Source organism: Pseudophryne corroboree, chromosome 2, assembly GCF_028390025.1.
Source record: "Pseudophryne corroboree isolate aPseCor3 chromosome 2, aPseCor3.hap2, whole genome shotgun sequence".
In the NCBI taxonomy this organism is placed as follows: Eukaryota; Metazoa; Chordata; class Amphibia; order Anura; family Myobatrachidae; genus Pseudophryne; species Pseudophryne corroboree.
Window position 1 is genome coordinate 402,687,715 of NC_086445.1, and position 18,682 is coordinate 402,706,396.

Below are 18,682 nucleotides of genomic sequence, written 5' to 3' on the forward strand. Positions count from 1 at the left end.
TATTCATATCTGCCACGAGGCAGAGGACGAGGGAAGAGACAGCAACAGGCAGCTCCTTCCCAGGAACAGAAGCCCTCCCCGGCTTCTACAAAAGCCTCAGCATGACGCTGGGGCTTCGCAAGCGGACTCGGGGGCGGTAGGCGGTCGTCTCAAGAATTACAGCGCGCAGTGGGCTCACTCGCAGGTAAATCCCTGGATCCTGCAGATAATATCTCAGGGGTACAGGTTGAAATTAGAGACAGAGCCACCTCGCCGTTTCCTGAAGTCTGCTTTACCAACGTCCCCCTCAGAAAGGGAGACGGTTTTGGAAGCCATTCACAAGCTGTATTCTCAGCAGGTGATAGTCAAGGTACCTCTTCTACAACAAGGGAAGGGGTATTATTCCACTCTTTTTGTGGTACCGAAGCCGGATGGCTCGGTAAGGCCTATTCTAAATCTGAAGTCCTTGAACCTGTACATAAAGAAGTTCAAGTTCAAGATGGAGTCACTCAGAGCAGTGATAGCGAACCTGGAAGAAGGGGACTTTATGGTATCCTTGGACATCAAGGATGCGTATCTCCACGTTCCAATTACCCCTCACACCAGGGGTACCTCAGGTTCGTTGTACAAAACTGTCACTATCAGTTTCAGACGCTGCCGTTTGGTTTGTCCACGGCACCTCGGGTCTTTACAAAGGTAATGGCCGAGATAATATTTCTTCTTCGAAGAAAAGGCGTATTAATTATCCCATACTTGGACGATCTCCTAATAAGGGCAAGGTCCAGAGAACAGCTAGAGATGGGTTTAGCACTATCTCAAGAGGTGCTAAAGCAGCACGGATGGATTCTGAATATTCCAAAATCCCAATTAATGCCGACAACTCGTCTGCTGTTCCTGGGGATGATTCTGGACACGGTTCAGAAAAAGGTTTTTCTTCCCGAAGAAAAAGCCAAGGAGTTATCTGACCTGGTCAGGAACCTCCTAAAACCAGGAAAGGTGTCTGTACATCAATGCACAAGAGTCCTGGGAAAAAATGGTAGCTTCTTACGAAGCAATCCCTTTCGGCAGATTCCATGCAAAGGGATCTGTTGGACAAATGGTCAGGGTCGCATCTTCAGATGCACCTGCGGATAACCCTGTCGCCGAGGACAAGGGTATCCCTTCTGTGGTGGTTGCAGGAGGCTCATCTATTGGAGGGCCGCAGATTCGGCATGCAGGATTGGATCCTGGTGACCACGGATGCCAGCCTGAGAGGCTGGGGAGCAGTCACACAGGGAAGAAATTTCCAGGGAGTGTGGTCGAGCCTGAAAAAGTCTCTTCACATAAGCATTCTGGAACTAAGAGCAATCTACAATGCTCTAAGCCAGGCGGAACCTCTGCTTCAAGGAAGACCGGTGTTGATCCAGTCGGACAACATCACGGCAGTCGCCCATGTAAACAGACAGGGCGGCACAAGAAGCAGGAGGGCAATGGCAGAAGCTGCCAGGATCCTTCGCTGGGCGGAGAATCACGTGATAGCACTGTCAGCAGTATTCATCCCGGGCGTGGACAACTGGGAAGCAGACTTCCTCAGCAGACACGACCTTCACCCGGGAGAGTGGAGACTTCATCCAGAAGTTTTCCACATGCTATTAAACCGTTGGGTAAAACCAATGGTGGACATGATGGCGTCTCGCCTCAACAAAACACTGGACAGGTATTGCGCCAGGTCAAGAGATCCGCAGGCAATAGCTGTGGACGCGCTGGTAACACCTTGGGTGTACCAGTCGGTATATGTGTTTCCTCCTCTGCCTCTCATACCAAAGGTATTGAGGATTATACGGCAAAGAGGAGTAAGACTAGTGGCTCCGGTTTGGCCAAGAAGGACTTGGTACCCGGAACTTCAAGAGATGGTCACGGACGATCCGTGGCCTCTACTTCTGAGAAGGGACCTGCTTCAGCAGGGTACTTGTCTTTTTCAAGACTTACCGCGGCTGCGTTTGACGGCATGGCGTTTGAATGCCAGATCCTAAAAGGAAAAGGCATTCCAGAAGAAGTCATTCCTACCTTGATAAAGGCAAGGAAGGAAGTCACCGCGAAGCATTATCGCCGTATTTGGCGAAAATATGTTGCGTGGTGCGAGCAGCGGAGTGCTCCGATGGAGGAATTTCAACTGGGTCGTTTTCCTACATTTCCTGCAATCAGGATTGTCTATGGGTCTCAAATTGGGATCTATTAAGGTTCAAATTTCGGCCCTATCAATATTCTTCCAAAAAGAATTGGCCTCAGTCCCTGAGGTCCAGATTTTTATCAAAGGAGTATTGCATATACAGCCTCCTGTGGTGCCTAAGGTGGCACCGTGGGATCTAAATGTAGTTTTAGATTTCCTCAAATCCAATTGGTTTGAACCACTAAAGAAGGTGGATTTGAAATATCTCACATGGAAAGTGACTATGTTACTGGCCCTGGCTTCGGCCGGGAGAGTATCTGAACTGGCGGCTTTGTTTTATAAAAGCCCTTATTTAATTTTCCATTCGACATAGGGCAGAGCTGCGGACGCGTCCGCATTTTCTCCCTAAGGTGGTATCAGCGTTTCACCTGAACCAGCCTATTGTAGTGCCTGCGGCTACAGACGACTTGAAGGACTCCAAGTTGTTGGACGTTGTCAGAGCCTTAAAAATATACATTTAAAGGACGGCTGGAGTCAGAAAATCTGACTCGCTGTTTATACTGTATGCACCCAACAAGTTGGGTGCACCTGCTTCTAAGCAGTCGATTGCTCGTTGGATTTGTAACAAAATTCAACTTGTACATTCTGTGGCAGGCCTGCCACAGCCTAAATCTGTTAAGGCCCATTCCGCAAGGAAGGTGGGCTCATCTTGGGCGGCTGCCCGAGGGGTCTCGGCATTACAACTCTGCCGAGCAGCTACGTGGTCAGGGGAGAACACGTTTGTAAATTTTTACAAATTTGATACCCTGGCAAAGGAGGACCTGGAGTTCTCTCATTCGGTGCTGCAGAGTCATCCGCACTCTCCCGCCCGTTTGGGAGCTTTGGTATAATCCCCATGGTCCTTTCAGGAACCCCAGCATCCACTTAGGACGATAGAGAAAATAAGAATTTACTTACCGATAATTCTATTTCTCGGAGTCCGTAGTGGATGCTGGGCGCCCATCCCAAGTGCGGATTATCTGCAATACTTGTACATAGTTATTGTTAACTAATTCGGGTTATTGTTTAGGAAGCCATCTTTCAGAGGCTCCTCTGTTATCATACTGTTAACTGGGTTTAGATCACAAGTTGTACGGTGTGATTGGTGTGGCTGGTATGAGTCTTACCCGGGATTCAAAATCCTCCCTTATTGTGTACGCTCGTCCGGGCACAGTACCTAACTGGAGTCTGGAGGAGGGTCATGGGGGGAGGAGCCAGTACACACCACCTGACCTGTAAAAGCTTTACTTTTGTGCCCTGTCTCCTGCGGAGCCGCTATTCCCCATGGTCCTTTCAGGAACCCCAGCATCCACTACGGACTCCGAGAAATAGAATTATCGGTAAGTAAATTCTTATTTTATGGCTTATAACTGAAACTGTCCATTTTGGGGTTTAGTGGTTTTCTAATGTGGATGTGAAATACCCACACATAATCAGTTTCTTTAAAATATCAAATAGTGATTTTCCATGTGAAGTGTGTCCTAAAATCTGAAAGAAGCAAAAAGAAGAAACATAAATGATTATATTTGGGTTATGGTCAGTAGGTCGACATGGAAAAAGGTCAACATGAGTTTTTCAAAGTTTCTTTACCATTTTTTTAACTTTTTCATACTTTATGATCCACGTGGACTACAATTGGGAACGGTTATCCTGTGCTGAGCGCAGCAAGGCACCTTGCCCTAAGCATGGTGAGCGAAGCAGTACACTAATTGGGGTTCCCCATCACTTTACGAAGAAAACGACACCAAAACAGTTAAAAAAAACTCATGTCGTCCTATTGACCATGTTGACCCACTGCATGTCGACCAATAGTGGTTGACCTAATGACCCATATCCTTATATTTGGTATGAAATGGGTATCTTGTGCCTGCAGTTATATATCTTGGCATCAGAAATGTTAATTTATTTCACGAGATGCACTTTAAGCGCAATGTTACTGCTTTATTTGTCAAAATATTACTCATTGTACTTCCATTTATCTTTTCAGGACGCCCTGGGACTCCCTTTTGATTTGGCCATGAGTGTGCAGGCATTCAGATTGGTGTGTGCATCAGGGAAGGATCACCTTCCCCCAGGAATACAGATTGAGTGCTTAGAGTGTTGTGGACATGATCTGTACATAGGCACCAGCGACAGCTGTATTCATCACCTCCTGCTAGTGGAAGAAAATGGCACCGAGACGCCTGGTCTACCGTTAGTCCAGCATTCAGATCATCCTAATACTAGTTTCACAACCACACGGCAAAGGCAAAGACAGCTGGGTTTGAAAAAGCCAATATGTGAATTGAGAGCCGCCTCTGCTTTGGGCCGGTTACTAGTACTGTGTGATAATACTATTACATTACTGTGTAGTGAGTTACTTGAACCAGTACCAGGAATCAAGATCCGGGGGGCACTCAGCTTCACCCTCAATGAAAATCCAGTAAGTGGGGATCCCTTCAGTGTGGAAGTCTGCATAATCTCCTCCAAGCGACGCACAGTGCAGATCTTCAGTGTGGGGCAGGAGAAGGTGCACCTGGTTCGGGAAGTTGCCACACCGGAGCAGCCCTGTGCGCTAGCAGCAGATGGACATTATCTGTGTCTGGCACTCAGCAGCCGTTATGTCACCCTTAACTATACTACAGGACATTGCCAGGATCTTTTCCCGTATCCCAGTGAGCAAAAGCGACCGATTATAAAGAGGATCAGCAGACAGGAGTTTCTATTGGCTGGACCTGGGGGTTTAGGTAAGGAAAAATTATGTTTGCCAATGAAAGGGAAATATATTGCATTCATTTGTTAAACAAGGTGCCGTAAATCATACAAGAATAAATAATCCTATACATGAATCTTGTTAATATGACGTGACCTGCTGCGATCCAGTCATTCCAGATCAGTCAAGTTTTCCTATAAAATGGTATAATACATAATTGGATTTATTATGCAGAATGTTTTAAAGTAAAGAAATATTCATGGACTATACATAACATTGTTGTAACGCAGGGCTGGCCAAACCAGTCCTCGAGATCTACCAACAGTTCACATTTTCCAGACCACCTAGCTGGTGCTCAGGTGTAGTCATTACTAATTAAGATTCATTCATTCATGCATTCATTCCTAACTGACAATTCTACAGATCTCCAGGAGGCCTGGAAAACATGTACTGTTGGTAGATCTCGAGGACCGGTTTGGCCAGCCCTGTTGTAATGTCATTGCTTTTTCTCTAACGTCCTAGTGGATGCTGGGAACTCCGTAAGGACCATGGGGAATAGCGGGCTCCGAAGGAGGCTGGGCACTCTAGAAAGATTTATGACTACCTGGTGTGCACTGGCTCCTCCCACTATGACCCTCCTCCAAGCCTCAGTTAGATTTCGTGCCCGGCCGAGGTTGGATGCACACTAGGGGCTCTCCTGAGCCCTTAGAAAGAAAGTATAGTTTTAGGTTTTTTATTTTCAGTGAGACCTGCTGGCAACAGGCTCACTGCAGCGAGGGACTAAGGGGAGAAGAAGCGAACTCGCCTGCTTGCAGCCGGATTGGGCTTCTTAGGCTACTGGACACCATTAGCTCCAGAGGGATCGACCGCAGGCCCAGTCCTTGGTGTTCGGTCCCGGAGCCGCGCCGCCGTCCCCCTTACAGAGCCAGAAGCAAGAAGAGGTCCGGAAAAACGGCGGCAGAAGACATCAGTCTTCACCAAGGTAGCGCACAGCACTGCAGCTCTGCGCCATTGCTCCTCATGCACACTTCACACTCCGGTCACTGAGGGTGCAGGGCGCTGGGGGGGGGGGGCGCCCTGAGCTGCAATAAAAACACCTTGGCTGGCAAAAATACCACAATATATAGCCCCAGAGGCTATATATGTGGAAAATACCCCTGCCAGAATCCAGAAAAAAGCGGGAGAATAGGCCGCGGAAAAGGGGCGGAGCTATCTCCCTCAGACACACTGGCGCCATTTCTCCTTCACAGATCCGCTGGAAGGAAGCTCCCTGGCTCTCCCCTGCACTACAGAACAGGGTAAAAACAGAGAGGGGGGGCACTAAATTTGGGCGCAATATATATATATATATATATATATATATATATATATAATATTAAAAGCAGCTATAGGGGACATAACTCAGTTAGTCCCTGCATTATATAGCGCTCTGGTGTGTGCTGGCATACTCTCACTCTGTCCCCCCAAAGGGCTTTTGTGGGTCCTGTCCTCATTCGGAGCATTCCTTGTGTGTGTGCGGTGTGTCGGTACGGCTGTGTCGACATGTTTGATGAGGATAATGATGTGGAGGCGGAGCAGATGCCTTTAGAAGGGATGTCACCCCCTGCGGGACAGACACCTGAGTGGATGGGCTTATGGAAAGTAATGAGTGCACGTATAGACTCCTTATATAAAAAAATCGACGACATGCCAAATGTGGGACAGCCGACTTCTCAGCTCGTGCCTGCCCAGGCGTCGCATGGGTCGTCAGGGGCTCTAAAACGCCCGCTACCTCAAGCAGACCCAGATGTCGACACTGATACTGACACCAGTGTCGACGACGATGAGTCAAATCTGATGCCCACTAAGGCCATTCACTGCATGATTGAGGCAATGAAAGAGGTGTTAAACATTTCTGATATAACTACAGGTACCACTAAAAAGGGTATTATGTTTGGAGAGAAAAAACTACCCGTAGTTTTTCCCCCATCAGATGAATTAAATGAAGTGTGTGAAGAAGCGTGGGCTTTCCCTGATAAAAAATTGGTAATTCCTAAGAAGGTACTAATGGCGTTCCCTTTCCCGCCAGAGGATAGGTCACGTTGGGAAACACCCCCTAGAGTGGATAAAGCGCTCACACGTTTGTCTAAAAAGGTGGCACTACCGTCTCCGGATACGGCCGCCCTCAAGGAACCTGCTGATAGAAAGCAGGAGGCGAGCCTGAAGTCTGTATATACACACACAGGCATTATACTCAGACCAGCTATTGCGTCAGCATGGATGTGCAGTGCTGCCGCTGCGTGGTCAGATAAACTGTCAGAAAATATTGACACATTAGACAGAGACACGATCCTGTTAACCATAGACCATATAAAAGACTCAGTCTTATATATGAGAGATGCACAGAGGGAAATCTGCCGGCTGGCATCTAAAGTAAGTGCATTGTCCATTTCTGCTAGGAGAGGCTTATGGACTCGCCAGTGGACAGGAGATGCGGATTCAAAAAAGCACATGGAAGTGTTACCATATAAGGGTGAGGAATTATTTGGGGATGGTCTCTCGGACCTAGTTTCCACAGCAACGTCTGGGAAGTCAGCATTTTTACCCCATGTCCCCTCACAGCCTAAGAAGGCGCCGTTTTATCAGGTTCAGTCCTTTCGGACCCAGAAAAACAGGCGTGGAAAAGGCGGGTCTTTTCTGTCCAGAGGTAGGGGAAAAAGGCTGCAACAAACAGCAGGTTCCCAGGAGCAAAAGTCCTCCCCCGCTTCTTCTTCCAAGTCCGCCGCATGACGGTGGGGCTCCACAGGCGGAGCCAGGTACGGTGGGGGGTTGCCTCAAAAATTTCAGCGATCAGTGGGTTCGCTCACAGGTGGATCCCTGGATCCTGCAAATAGTATCTCAGGGGTACAAGCTGGAATTCGAGGCGTCCCCACCCCACCGGTTCCTAAAATCTGCCTTGCCGATTGCTCCCTCAGACAGGGAGGCGGTGCTAGCGGCAATTCACAAGCTGTATTCCCAGCAGGTGATAATCAAGGTACCCCTACTTCAACAAGGCCGGGGTTATTATTCCACACTATTTGTGGTACCGAAACCGGACGGTTCGGTGAGACCCATTCTAAATTTGAAATCCTTGAACACATACATAAAGAAATTCAAGTTCAAGATGGAATCGCTCAGGGCGGTTATTGCAAGCCTGGACGAGGGGGATTACATGGTATCCCTGGAAATCAAGGATGCTTACTTGCATGTCCCCATTTACCATCCTCACCAGGAGTACCTCAGATTTGTGGTACAGGATTGCCATTACCAATTTCAGACGCTGCCGTTTGGACTGTCCACGGCACCGAGGGTATTTACCAAGGTTATGGCGGAAATGATGATACTCCTTCGAAGAAAGGGAGTTTTAATTATCCCGTACTTGGACGATCTCCTAATAAAAGCGAGGTCCAAGGAACAGTTGTTGGTGGGAGTAGCACTATCTCAGGAAGTGCTGCACCAGCACGGCTGGATTCTGAATATCCCAAAGTCACAGCTGGTTCCGACGACACGGCTACTGTTCCTGGGTATGATTCTGGATACAGTCCAGAGAAAAGTGTTTCTCCCGGAGGAGAAAGCCAGGGAGTTGTCATCTCTAGTCAGAGACCTCCTGAAACCAAAACAGGTATCAGTGCATCACTGCACGCGGGTCCTGGGAAAGATGGTGGCTTCTTACGAAGCAATTCCCTTCGGCAGGTTCCATGCCAGAATCTTTCAGTTGGACCAGTGGTCCGGATCGCATCTTCAGATGCATCGCTTAATAACCCTATCTCCAAGAACCAGGGTGTCTCTACTGTGGTGGCTGCAGAGTGCCCATCTTCTAGAGGGCCGCAGGTTCGGCATACAGGACTGGGTCCTGGTGACCACGGATGCCAGCCTTCGAGGCTGGGGGGCAGTCACACAGGGAAGAAACTTCCAAGGACTATGGTCGAGTCAGGAGACTTCCCTTCACATAAATATTCTGGAACTAAGGGCCATCTACAATGCCCTAAGTCAAGCAAAATCCCTGCTCCTACACCAGCCGGTGCTGATCCAGTCAGACAACATCACGGCAGTCGCCCATGTAAATCGACAGGGCGGCACAAGAAGCAGGATGGCGATGGCAGAAGCCACAAGAATTCTCCGATGGGCGGAGAATCATGTACTAGCACTGTCAGCAGTGTTCATTCCGGGAGTGGACAACTGGGAAGCAGACTTCCTCAGCAGACACGACCTCCACCCGGGAGAGTGGGGACTTCACCCAGAAGTCTTCCAGATGCTGGTAAACCGTTGGGAAAAACCACAGGTGGACATGATGGCGTCCCGTCTCAACAAAAAGTTAAAAAGATATTGCGCCAGGTCAAGGGACCCTCAGGCGATAGCTGTGGACGCTCTAGTGACACCGTGGGTGTACCAGTCGGTTTATGTGTTCCCTCCTCTGCCTCTCATTCCAAAGGTATTGAGAATAATAAGAAAGCGAGGAGTAAACACGATTCTCGTGGTTCCGGATTGGCCAAGACGAGCGTGGTACCCGGAACTTCAAGAGATGCTCTCAGAGGACCCGTGGCCTCTACCGCTCAGACAGGACCTGATACAACAGGGGCCCTGTCTGTTCCAAGACTTACCGCGGCTGCGTTTGACGGCATGGCGGTTGAACACCGGATCCTAAAGGAAAAGGGTATTCCGGAAGAAGTCATTCCTACGCTTATTAAGGCCAGGAAAGATGTTACGGCAACGCATTATCACCGCATATGGCGAAAATATGTTGCATGGTGCGAGGCCAATAAGGCCCCAACAGAGGAATTTCAACTAGGTCGATTTCTGCATTTCCTGCAAGCAGGAGTGGATATGGGCCTAAAACTAGGCTCCATTAAAGTACAGATCTCGGCTCTGTCGATTTTCTTTCAAAAAGAACTAGCTTCAGTACCTGAAGTTCAGACTTTTGTAAAAGGAGTGCTGCATATTCAGCCCCCGTTTGTGCCTCCAGTGGCACCTTGGGATCTCAACGTGATGTTGAGTTTCTTAAAATCACATTGGTTTGAGCCACTTAAAACCGTGGATCTGAAATATCTCACGTGGAAAGTGGTCATGTTATTAGCCTTGGCTTCAGCCAGGCGAGTGTCAGAATTGGCGGCTTTATCATGTAAAAGCCCTTATCTGATTTTCCATATGGATAGGGCAGAGTTGAGGACTCATCCCCAATTTCTCCCTAAGGTGGTGTCCGCGTTTCACCTGAACCAGCCTATTGTGGTGCCGGCGGCTACTAGTGAATTGGAGGACTCCAAGTTGCTAGACGTTGTCAGGGCCCTGAAAATATATGTTTCCAGGACGGCTGGAGTCAGAAAATCTGACTCGCTGTTTATCCTGTATGCACCCAACAAACTGGGTGCTCCTGCTTCTAAGCAGTCTATTGCTCGCTGGATTTGTAGTACAATTCAGCTTGCACATTCTGTGGCAGGCATACCACAGCCAAAATCTGTAAAGGCCCATTCCACAAGGAAGGTGGGCTCATCTTGGGCGGCTGCCCGAGGGGTCTCGGCTTTACAACTTTGCCGAGCAGCTACTTGGTCAGGGGCAAATACGTTTGCAAAATTCTACAAATTTGATACCCTGGCTGAGGAGGACCTGGAGTTCTCTCATTCGGTGCTACAGAGTCATCCGCACTCTCCCGCCCGTTTGGGAGCTTTGGTATAATCCCCATGGTCCTTACGGAGTTCCCAGCATCCACTAGGACGTTAGAGAAAATAAGAATTTACTCACCGGTAATTCTATTTCTCGTAGTCCGTAGTGGATGCTGGGCGCCCATCCCAAGTGCGGATTGTCTGCAATACTTGTATATAGTTATTGTTAACTAAAGGGTTATTGTTGAGCCATCTGTTGAGAGGCTCAGTTGTTTTCATACTGTCAAACTGGATATAGTATCACGAGTTGTACGGTGTGATTGGTGTGGCTGGTAAGAGTCTTACCCGGGATTCTAAATCCTTCCTTATTATGTCAGCTCGTCCGGGCACGGTGTCCTAACTGAGGCTTGGAGGAGGGTCATAGTGGGAGGAGCCAGTGCACACCAGGTAGTCATAAATCTTTCTAGAGTGCCCAACCTCCTTCGGAGCCCGCTATTCCCCATGGTCCTTACGGAGTTCCCAGCATCCACTACGGACTACGAGAAATAGAATTACCGGTGAGTAAATTCTTATTTTTAGCGCTTGTGAATATACATACCAGTATGTCAGTAAATGTAATATCCTGCTTTACCTGAAATAATGTGAGGCTGGACAGACTCTTATAGGTTACATTTTACCAGGAAAGTGTGCAGCTAAATTGACACACTTTTGCAAGAGGCTTGATAGAGAGACCTTAGGATGTTTCAAAAGTTATCAGTTGGATTTACTCAGTTAGCCAGTGAAGTGTGTCACTGCCCAATGACGTTGCAGTGCTTAATATATGTGTCAATTCAAATAAACACTGAGGACTAAATAAATGAAGTGGTGGGTTTGTTGTGGTTTAGAACCTGCCGGAAACAAACGCTTATGACAGTGTTTAGTAATAACTATGGATTAGACATAAAGGGCAGTTTTGATGTCGAAACATAGGACCTTATTCAGGTTTGTTAGCAAACCAAAAAAGCAAACAACTGGGCAAAACCATGCTGCACTGCAGGTGTGGCAGATGTAACATGTGCAGAAAGAGTTGGATTTGGGTGGGCTGTGTGCAAACTGAAATCTAAATTGCAGTGTAAAAATAAAGCAGCCAGTATTTACCCTGCACAGAAACAAAATAACCCACCCACATCTAACTCTTTCTGCACATGTTATATCAAGATGTAGTTATGTGACCCCGCCGATCACAATACCGATTCCTGAATCCCGACAGTCCACAACACCTATAGAGTTGGAATAGAATTTGTCTCTCTACTGAGCCCACAGTGTGGCGAGTGCAGCGGGACCGCAAGGGGCTTCATTCCGCTGCCCCCCCCCAGCCGGGCATCCAAAAGCCGGTCTACCATCCGCCGTTCACACATACCCAACCCATTATATCTGCCCCTCCTGAAGTGCAACATGATTTTGTCCATTTGCTAACTTTTTCGGTTTGCTAACAAAGCTGACTAACCCTTATAATCCACTGTCGAACCTCATAGGATTAGCCGGATTCAGAACTGTGCGCAGTGCCGATACTTACGGAGTTGAGATATTATCTCTCAACTGCGTATGCATCACAGTCGCACTGCGCACTTACCAAGGTACCTTTGTGATAATGAGGATTTATTCGCCGCCATTTGATTGACAGACCAGGATCGTTTGAGAGAGGTAACTGGGAGTGGCAATTATGGAAGGATCTGCAACCGCCGCTGCTTAGCTGTACACACTTGCATCTCAATAGAAATCTAAGCAACTGCCTTATTTGCTTATTTTCGCACATCCATCGCTTATCTGATCACATGTGCAAATGCTTTAACTTTCATCTCTGAGTCAGGCCCAATGTGGTGGTGGTGGTTTCTATACAAACAGCTATGCATGATGAGCCATTCAATTGATATTATTGTACAGGTGCTCTTCAATTAGTTATTGAAAGCACCATTTAATGGACACCACCCAAAAAGACAGCTGGCCACTTTTCTTTCACTTTGTGGTTTTGTGAGGAATTAAGTGATTGCTGATGGTGAGTTTTCTTGAAAGTTACCTTATTTGTTGTTCTGAAAATTATCTCAGTTGTGTTTTCCCAATAGCATTCCTCCTAACATATGATCAGTGCAAGTCAGAAGGGGACGTGGCCTCGCGGCATGTTCACCTTGTTAGTCATTTTGGGTGCGTGCCCAGCATTCCCCAAGCAGCTGGGCAGTCCCCAGGCTCCCTTTCCTTCACTGTTTAGATGCTGTCCGCAGGGCATCTCTTCAGGATCACCCACTGCTTGGCTGTGCAGAGCAGCAGTTATCCAAAGCTGCCCCAACCTTCCCTCTGCCCCGCAGAACACTGCAGCGAGACAGTGGGGTCGATTCAATTCACTGACAGTTGAATAGCGCCGGGAGGCTATTCAATACAGCGACAAGTGACCCTCAATTGATGGGAATTCTTCTCTCACCCCTGGGGTACGAGAGAAGAAACCCGACAAAAGTGCGGCCGGCGCGAGGCTGATTCTGTCGGGAATCAGCATTGCACCGGGGAGTTAAGTCGGAGAATGCCCGTTCTCCCGACAATTCAGCCTGTTGAGTCCGCGAGAACGGGCCTTCTCCGACTTAACTGGAGCTGAATTGAATAGCAACGGGAGCTAACTCCCGGCGCTATTCAACTGTCGCTGAATTGAAATCGACCCCAGTGTCTGAATAGCGGGACTGTCTCTCTGAAATCAGGACAGTTGGGAAATTAGTCTGTTTTTTTTTTTTTTGTTTTTTTTTAAGCTCTGTGTGTATTTTTTTGTGTTTTTATACTTTTCTTTTGAGTATTTCTCTAATTTTTTTTTTTTGTTTGTTTGTCCCATGTCTGGTGAAAGGCATCAAAGTCCTCCATACTCCAGTTGGATGATATTCCTGTCAATCCATGCCTGTCTGAGTGGTATCCGGTCTTTAAGTCGACCACACTTAGGTCAATAGTCATTAGATCGACCACTATGGTTTATAGGTCGACATGGAAAAAGGCTGAGATGAGTTTTTCACACTTTTTGAAAAAAAATGTATAACTTTTTTATACTTAACGAATCACATGAACCATGATTGGGAATAGTAACCTGCCCGAAGCATGGCGAGAGGGCACAGCGCACTAATTGGGTTTCCCGGTCACTTTACGAAGAAATCCACACCCGTCTGAGCTTAGTCATTTCTTTGGATGGGTTTGCTGGTGCTGCTCGATGAATCAATGGTTTCTGTACAGGGTTGGGGGGGGGGAAAACAGATGCTTTTTGTTTTGTTTAAACCAGATTTTTATTACATTAATGTTTAAAAAAATAAAAATAAATTAATCATACATTAGAAACATTGATCAACCATATTTTAATGCTTTCTAACATTAATAATGTTATTAGGATTTGATTTATTTTCAATAAAACCCATAATTTTACAGCTTATTGTTCCTATTACATCTGAAAATATGTAGATAGACTAAACATGCAGAGTACACTCAGAAGTTAATGTTAAGCATTAGTTCTACTTATTCTGATTAGATATATCTGGATAGTAATACAAAATGGAAAATGCAAAAGCACTTTTCAGAGAAAACACACACACACACACACACTTAAGAATTTGCACTGTGCAGTATAATATTTATTTATTTTTAGAAGTCACTGTAGTCACAGCATTTTTTATTTTTATTTTTTTAAACCGTGGTTAGTAAACAATTAGTTTGTAGTGTGCCTATCTATGCAGATAGATGTTTAGTAATTGAAGAGGCAGGTGGATGAAGGTGTCATTTAATAATTTTCTGAAAAAAAGTTTGTTTATTTTTCAAGTGAATGAAGGTGTTCTGACCTAGGAATCATAGTAGCAATGTTATTTTAAATGTTGTTTGTCTACTTATGGATATAGTGGTCTGGATGTAATGGAGCCCGAATTTGCCGGAGGCGCAGGTTGCCGGCTGAACTCGAACGTTTTTTTTAAAGCAGCAATCATTTACAAGGGATGGTTTTGCCTTGTAAATGATTGCCAATTTAAAAAAAAAGTCTGCGATCTTCCTGCAACCTGCACCTCTGGCCAACTTGTGCTCTTTTACATACAGCCCATTTTGTGGATAAAAGTACTATGTCCAATCCTTAAATTCTAATAATTTATCTTAAACCCTACGTATCTCAGGTTCTTCTTAACGTAACATAACTCTTTCATCCACTCACTCCACCCCCCTCATCCATGGGGACACAGGCTTTAGACACTGGGTATAGGAGGGGAAGTGAGCCGGGCACCAAACTGTTAACAAATTCTTCCCAGCAGTCTAGGCTTCCTATAAGCCAGAGGTTCTCAAACTCTGTCCTCGGGGGCACACACAGTGCATGTTTTGCAGGTAACCCAGCAGGTGCACAGGTGTATTAATTACTCACTGACACATTTTAAAAGGTCCACAGGTGGAGTTAATTATTTCACTTGTGATTCTGTGAGGAGACCTGCAAAACATGCACTGTGTGGGCCCCTGAGGACCGAGTTTGAGAACCTCTGCTATAAGCCGTCTCCAGCACCAGACTGCCAGTTTTTTGTTTGGTTCCCAGGTCAGGCACAGTATTTTGGGGGGCTCCTGCCCCTTTGTCTTTCTATATATTTATTTGTCTTTAGTTTTTTCTTCCTTTGAGTGGGCAGGAGATCAGCATTTGGATGCCCCCCCCCTCCTCCTTCCGCTCCAGCACTCTCCTGCACCCAGAGCACTGGTGACCTCGGTTTGGGCTCCTGCACACACCAGAGGACCCACAGATGTTTCTGGTGCAATGGGGAGCAGGTAAGGTGGCTCCCTACTTGCAGAGAGCCACACACACTACCAGGGTTACTATTTGTAACGGGGCACTATATACATATAGCGGCCATTACTTTGGGGTTGACGCCAGATGGGGGAGTTAGGTTGTCCTGCAGGCTACCCACCATTGGGGCTTACTCGTCCTATCTATCCTCCCTCTCTAGGATGCTGGGCAGCCATTTTAGCACACTTCCTGCCTCAGCCACTCGCAGGAGAGTTGTCTCCTTCCCCACCTTGTTGGGGTTGTTTCTTGTGTCCTTGATTAATTGATTGTGTAAGTGTATAGGATTACTTCCTTTTTCTATATCCCGATCTCCTATTTACATTACTTGTTTATTTCAACTGTTGTTGCTTCACTCGCTCTGCTTTGTGCAATAGTGTATACCTCTTTCTAAGTGTATTTGAGTGCTTCCTTAGTCTCTATACCTGTCACTATTTCTTTAGATTGAGTGTATTAATTTATTGGTGTTCACACTATTATACAAGAATCTGTATAGCCCCACTTATTACTTTATTTGTGGGACGCCAATATTCAATGCTTTACCCCTAGATAACACAACTCTGTTTTATTGTAGTTTGGGGTGTGTGTGGATAGCCTTGAATTGCAGTAATGTCTTCCAATGGCAAGGCACCCAAGGAGGGGAGTGCTCCTGTGCTGCACACATGTAGGGTTTGTACCAATGTACTTTCTCCTCAGGCCCCGGACCACGATTATCTCAGTGTCCGGTGTTTTGCAGCCATGCAGCAGGAAGTACCTTCAGCCACACCTTCCCTTCAGGAACCGACACAGGCTTCTTCTCTTTTGCAGGTAATGCAACGACTCAGAACCCCTAGAACACCTCCCCCAGCCTGTCTCCTCACTGGGGTGGGTCCAGCAGCCATGGTCATTCCTGCACTGGTTTAGCACCCTGCACTTTTCAAAACCCGGGCAGGCCCTCTCTCCTGCCTGGAGTATCCCTCTCTGCTTTGGTGCTTCTAGCACACTCTAGTCCAGTGGTAGCCAACCCTGGTCCTCGAGAGCTACCAACAGTTCATGTTTTCCAGCTCACCTAGCAGGTGCACAGGTGCAGTCATTATTGACTGACACATTTTAAAAGATCCACAGTTGGATTCTGTGAGGAGACCTGGAAAACGTTAACTGTTGGTAGCTCTCGAGGACCAGGGTTGGCTACCCCTGCTCTAGTCTGTATCCGAGCACTAGTAGCTCCAGCAATAGTAGACATCCAGTGACTTGTTTTGTGGTGGTTTTGGCCTTAGCAAAGCAGCAGATTGGAGAACCACAGGAAACCCAAAACTGCAATTTTGTAACTGTAGCCCTGAATGTTTGATATGTGACTGATGTGTTTATACCCATGGTCATGGCGTGCTCTTTCCAGCATGCAGAAAACCGTTATTAGACTCTGCAAATGAGTAGATAGTCATTATTAATAAGCAATGCTGTTCAACCTGGGCTGGTTCCCCTACAGGAGTGCACAACCTCCAGCTGTTGTAGTACTACACATCCCAGCATACTGCTAGAGGGCCATATGTTGTGCACCCCTGCACTAGAACATAGGGACAGGAAGCATGGGGATGCCATGCTAAAGTGTAGGCCAGAACCAGGCTATGCTAATTTTATTTATTTATTTATTTACTAACAGTTTCTTATATAGCGCAGCAAATTCCGTTGCGCTTTACAATTTGAAATAACAATAACAAAATGGGTGATAACAAACAGTCATAGAGGTAGGAAGGCCCTGCTCGCAAGCTTACAATCTATAGGGAAATAGGCATGTGTACATAAGGAAAGGTGCTATCTATTGCATAGAATGAGAAGACGTGAGGATATGTGTGGACTGTACAGAGTGGATGCAATTTGATAGGAAGGTTTATGAAAGTTATGTGGGCGGTTCTGGAATTTGATATGCTTGTCTGAAGAGGTGAGTTTTCAGGGAACGCTTGAAGGTTTGGAGACTAGAGGAGAGTCTTATTGTGCGTGGTAGGGCATTCCACATAGTGAGTGCAGCCCGATGAAAGTCCTGCAATCGTGAGTGAGAGCGAGTAATGAGTGTGGATGAGAGACGCAGGTCTTGTGAAGAGCGAAGAGGTCGGGTTGGGAGATATTTTGAGATAAGCGAAGTGATGTACGTTGGTGTAGTTTGGTAAATGGCCTTGTGTGAGTAAAAGTATTTTATATTGAATGCGGTAGAGTACAGGTAACCAATGGAGGGACTGACAGAGTGGATCTGCAGACGATGAACGTCTAGCGAGGAAGATAAGCCTCGCCGCTGCATTCAGAATGGATTGTAGTGGTGAGAGTCTCGTTTTGGGAAGACCAGTTAGGAGACTATTGCAATAATCAATGCGGGAGATCACACCAATACCTGGCACGTTGGGTTCCCATTATAGCCTGCTAAGCATAGTTAATTGCTAGAGATCTCCCCAACACCCTTGGGTTCATAATAGAAGCTTTACAACCTTTTATTAGTGATGCTACCGCTGAAGTCATATATCTTATTCTGTCGCACCCCTAGTCAGTTATGCAATGGAATCACTTCTCAATAATAATAAAAATAATTATTATTATTACTCATAATCATGATAATAACAAAAAATACATGTACATAAAACACATATATTAAATATAGAATATACAATAAAATAAACAAAGAAACTACCTTTTTAGTGAGAAATTTGGGCTTGGTGTGATTGCCAAATCCTCATCGCAATCATGTTTTCTCTTAAACACAAACTTGTCCATGATTCAACACCAGGAAACAAATAGTGTGGCTCTGATGATAGACCACCATTTTGGGACAGCGGAAGGGAAGTGTATAGGCTACGGTGCGCTGGATATGGGAGTACGTGTCCAGGAGTGGAAGATACACACCAGCCAGAAACTCAGCAGATGCTTGCCAAGGAGATATGCAGTGTCCTTCTGAAGTTGCGTTTTCATTGGCCAGCACTACTGTAACATCCTATCACTAGAGCCCCAAATGTCAGCTAGAAAATGTCAGGACATATTTTATTATTACTGAATAGTCCAAAATAATCTGTGTGGAGTAAACCCTAAACAGATGATTAGTTTAGCAGCCGCCTGCCACCGACACCCCTGGGATCAGTCCGTGGCACTCCGGTTGAAAAACAATGGTTAATGAGGAAAAAAAAGTAGAAGCTCGATGATTGTCTTCTTAGAATGAACGAGTAATCGGGCAAATAGTGTTATAGGCAGACCTATTCATCAGGCTGCCACATTACAAAATGTTTCAAAAAAACAAACCAAAAAAAACTTTCTTCTCTGGCAGCTCATATCTTTTCCTTTGGCGTGTACAAGTCTTGTGACTTCTTATATGATATCCACTCCTTTTACATGCATTATTATTAAATCATGTGCGACGGGGCAAAACATACATACTTACTTTTTTT

The 18,682-nt window shown here is 46.3% G+C and overlaps 1 protein-coding gene across 2 annotated transcripts in view; it reads left to right on the top strand.

The window, feature by feature from the left end:
• TGFBRAP1 (transforming growth factor beta receptor associated protein 1) overlaps positions 1-18,682 on the top strand; it is a 103,221-nt gene that overhangs the window by 24,182 nt on the left and 60,357 nt on the right. For both annotated transcript variants that reach the window (XM_063953415.1, XM_063953414.1), the window contains exon 2: positions 4,155-4,893. In XM_063953415.1, coding sequence (XP_063809485.1) covers positions 4,185-4,893 — 709 coding nt within the window. In that variant the 5' untranslated portion in view covers positions 4,155-4,184. The remainder of the gene's footprint in view (positions 1-4,154; positions 4,894-18,682) is intronic.